This window comes from Neophocaena asiaeorientalis, unplaced genomic scaffold (genome assembly GCF_003031525.2).
Source record: "Neophocaena asiaeorientalis asiaeorientalis breed wild unplaced genomic scaffold, Neophocaena_asiaeorientalis_V1.1 scaffold70, whole genome shotgun sequence".
Classification (NCBI taxonomy): Eukaryota; Metazoa; Chordata; class Mammalia; order Artiodactyla; family Phocoenidae; genus Neophocaena; species Neophocaena asiaeorientalis.
This window is the reverse complement of record NW_020175410.1, coordinates 12,483,689-12,488,184: the sequence shown is the minus strand read 5'-3', so window position 1 is coordinate 12,488,184 and position 4,496 is coordinate 12,483,689. Positions and strand designations below refer to the sequence as shown.

General features: G+C 36.7%; 1 protein-coding gene across 2 annotated transcripts in view; it reads left to right on the top strand.

Annotated features, from left to right (window-relative positions):
* GNG11 (G protein subunit gamma 11) overlaps positions 1-4,285 on the top strand; it is a 4,881-nt gene extending 596 nt beyond the window's left edge. Inside the window, exons 2-3 of one of the 2 annotated variants that reach the window (XM_024767070.1) lie at positions 76-141; positions 3,855-4,285. In XM_024767070.1, the coding sequence (XP_024622838.1) occupies positions 76-141; positions 3,855-3,980 (192 nt within the window). In that variant the 3' untranslated portion in view covers positions 3,981-4,285. The remainder of the gene's footprint in view (positions 1-75; positions 142-3,854) is intronic. The other variant, XM_024767072.1, reaches the window with a different exon arrangement.
* Positions 4,286-4,496: the final 211 nt, after the last annotated feature.

The window sequence follows — 4,496 nt, the reverse complement described above, 5'->3', positions numbered from 1 at the left end:
TTATAACTATATTTCTAGTTATTATTTTATGATTTGGGTTTTTGTTTTTGGTTTTTTTTTTCCTTTTTTCTGCAGCTTCTTTTGAAGAAGGGCTTTGGTGGTGCTTGGGAACTGCCAGCTGATGTGGGGAAATCACAGGAGGTAAAGGAGAGAGCAAGGATCTCATGAGTAATTTTAAAGCCAAACGTTTGAGAATGAGGGGAACAGACAAGAAATTCTGCCTGCTGTTAGTTGGTTTTAAAAACTACTCAAGCTGTAGGGAAAAGGCAGATGGCTACTTAGTTCCTTGATCTTTTTCATAATGGGAAAGAACGGTATTTAAAGGGTTTTTAAAAAAATCACAATGTAAGTCTTGAATTACCTAGTTTTGAGTTTCTTCAGGGCTCTCTAGGAAGTGTGTGATGAACAGTCCACTGGGGCTTGGGAGCAAAACATTACAGTATCTGTCTTTATTTATTTGTAAATCTCATCCCTTTATAATTTCCACTTTATGTTTTGTAAGTGTGTACAATGAACTAATACCTATACAGTAGTATCTGTATTTATTTATGAACAAATAATTATACTGCATACAAAAGTTCTTTTTTGTGATCATGATTAGAAATTTTAGAGACCACTGAAGTGGATTACAAATTCTGTTAGAACATATGTCCCAGTGTTCAGAAGTCTCCACTGAAATTTGTTGGAGACTTTGTAATTTTTACTTTAAGTTTTTACTGGGAATACAGGCCTTCGTTTCTTCCCTTTTTCCTCAATCAGGCAACCTGTAGTCCAGGAATAGGTTTTTGGATAGATAATTTTTTAAGGGAAAAATAGTCCTTTCTCCCCAACAAGAAACATAGTCCCTTCTCCCCAGCAAGAAAAATTTAAACTGATTTTATTTCTCTATGGTCTAATACTAGAAAAAGGTAAGGAAAAAATGGAAAGGAAGTAGGTATGGTTAACACGTTCACTTACCTTCCTTCTCTAGTTATGGTAAATCTGTTCATAACAAGAGTCTTGTTACTCAGAAGGCACATTTTGAGTGATGTTTGGAATGTGCAGGCTTTTTTGTGTTTTACTCTTTACACATTTCTTTTCTCAAATTTAATCTGTAACTTCCAAATCCCTAGTCTTCCAGGATTTTGAAGTTCACAGTCCTTTTTGTACATGTTGAAAGTTTCTGTGGCTTATTAATACTGCTGTGTTTAAAGGAAAAACCAAAGTTACAGGACCCAGTGCATAGGATTGTTTCTTGAAACTTTAAGGGATCCATTCTGTGGATGGCAAAGCCCACAGTTTGGCACCTGTTGATCACTTAGATTTTTTTCACGCATTGAACCTCAGAGGTTACAAATTAAACAGAGTTGCATATATTGAAGTAAAGCATTGTCTGTGCCAAGTTGAAATATCTTAATATTTGGTATCACTATACAGAACTCATAGGGAAAAAAAGAGACAAGTGTCTTCCAGTTATCAAGCTTCAAATTAGAAATTGGGCAGGGGCCTGGATGCAGCTGACTGTGTGGAAGTTAAGGGTATCATTCATTAGCCTTTCCTCCCTGCCAGCTCCCTCCACTCCTTAGGACACACCCTGCTGGATTGGCTTTCCAGTTCCAGAAACCCCAAGTCTGTGCCAGAGGGAGAGAAAACTTCAGGGATAACCTTAGAGGGTAGAGGGAGAGGCATCTACGTCCTAATAAGATTCCAGCATTTTATTATGCACTTTGAATTATAGAGTCTCAGTGCTAGAAAAACATTATGGCTCTTAGAGATCATTCAACCCACTCACTTTTAAGGATTAAAAAACCTGAATCCTGAGGAGGCTAACCAGCCTTTTATTTAAGACCCCAGAGATAATGATAGAGCAGTTATTAAAACACTAAAACACATATCTTCTTGATGCCCAGTCCACTATTTTGTCAATAAATTGTTCACTTCTGAGCTGTGTACTCTGCTCAGGCCAAGGATACAAAATTCACAGGTTGAATTCTGGCTCTAGCTAGTTGTTGTTCAAACATATCCTCTTGACTGTGGAAGGAAATGCATCAGAGAAGTCATTATTCACTTCTGGAGGTTACACATCTTTTTGGAAACCTAATGAAGAAGCCTCTCTAAGAACAGATACAATTTGGGGAAACATGAGTCTTATCCACAAATGTCTCTGTGGCCACAGAGCCCAGCTTATGGACACTTACATCATCACCTCTGAGAATTCACTTAAAATGCCTGCACAATGAATGTCAGCAATGATTGACAGCAGATGTTACCTGAGAGAATGGTACTTGTAAAGATTTGTAAAGATTTTATTTTGCCACATTTTAACTGTATCACCTAGGCCTCCACCCTGACGTGCCAAGAATCTTTGAGGTGTGGGAGTAAAACACTAAACTTTTTATTTTTAAAAAATTTTAATTGTGGTATAATAGACATGAAACATTATGTTAATTTTAGACATATAACATAGTGATTTGATATGTGTGTATATTGCAAAATGATATATTTTTGGCTAGTTTAGAATCTCATCTTTTAATAATTTCTAGTTGATATTTTATGATTATACATGATGTATTAACATAGTAGTAACTGCACTTAGGTATAAGTAAATAATTATGTACATTTTGGGATACATATGCAAACATTTTTTAGTGATCAACATTAAAACAGTTTGAAGATTACTAATCTAGATTACAAAATCAATGGGAACACTTGCCTAGTTTTAGGAGGACTCCACTGGAATTTTCTGGAACTTCTCTAATTTTTACTTCAAATTTCTTACTACTAATGCAGGCCTTCATTAAGACAGTAATCCTTTTTTTTTTTTTTTCTTGTTTATTCCCCTCCCTTTTTTAAAAATCAGTCTTACAAACTGTCTCTTTTGAACGGAGTTTCTGAAGAAACTATTCAATCCTTCCTCCATTCAGAAAAAGTTTAAACTACTTACATAAACACAAGCCTCAGTTAAGTCTACTAAGCCTCCGATAAGTCTTTTCTTATGATCAGTTCTGAGCAGAAACATGGGGTGGGGATGGGGGTGACTTTTGGACAACATTAGCCTCTCCGGAGTCAGACTTTCTCCAATGCTTCTATCATTTTATGAAATTGCAGAACCTGGCACATACCCAGTAAGTGAGACTTTTTGCAGGTCACACCCCAAAACATTTGGGGAGTATCTACTATTGCATCTGTTCTTTAGCATGCAAAATTGAAAGTGGAGTATGTTTCAGTTCCTAAAATATGGTGGACACGTCATAATTGTATTTCAGCAGAGGAAGGAAATCATGAGGCATAGTGGATAGAAAATGCTGGTGGTAATTTTTTTTCTTTTAGCAGCTTTATTGGAGTATAATTGCTTTACAATGGTGTGTTAGTTGCTGCTGTATAACAAAGTGAATCATCTATACATATATCCCCATATCTCCTTCCTCTTGTGTCTCCCTCCCACCTTCTCTATCCCACCTCTCTAGGTGGTCACAAAGCACCGAGCTGATCTCCCTGTGCTATGCGGCTGCTTCCCACTAGCTATCTACTTTACATTTGGTAGTGTACATATGTCCATGCCACTCTCTCACTTGGTCCCAGTTTACCCTTCCCCCTCCCCGTGTCCTCAAGTCCATTTGGAGGTAATTTTTTTAATACAGTGACTTTCAAACTTTTTTGACCCTGACCATAGTAAGAAATATATTTTACATAGACTATATCATTCATATATATTATATAGGCTCTGTGCTGTACTCTAATATTTTTATTCTATTCTGTTTCATTTAAAAACTTCTGGTTGTACCCAATTATATTAATTTCACTGAAGGGTGGTGACAAAGTTTGAACAATCCTGACCTGATTCATTCTTTCTTTCCTTTCTTTTTCTCCTTAAGGTGTCCAAATGTTCTGAAGAAATAAAGAACTATATTGAAGAACGTTCTGGAGAAGATCCTCTGGTGAAAGGAATTCCAGAAGACAAGAATCCCTTTAAAGAAAAAGGCAGCTGCATTATTTCATAAATAACTCTGGGGAGAAACTTCCTCCTCAGTGGAAGAAGTAGTTTGTTGTAGTTTTCTGAAATAAAACCGACGTGCCTTTTAAAGAAGGAACAACAAAATTTAAAGGAGACTTTCTTAAGTGCTCACAGAGATATGGTTTTGCCTGAAAGCTATGTGCTTCTCATCTTGCGCACTACACACCCCTTTTAAGAGGACAGAGAGTATCAAATGTACGATTATGGGAGTAAGGACATCACTTGTGCATGACTCACCTCTTTCAGTATATTGCTTGATGCCTCAAATAAAGTTTTATCTCTGGAAAATGAGTGTGGGTGATTTAAGAAGTTGTTTTGGGGGATTTTTTTTGTTTGGTTGGTTTTTTTGCATTACCTTTTCTACTTCTGCCATAACCTTTTGGGTGTTTGGGACCTGTATCTAAAGATTAGGTGGTTTGATAAATCAGGTCTCAGATCCAGCTCTCTCTGCTTCAAATCTCAGGAGGTTTACAGCACTGAGTTCTGACTCCTGGAATGTTTT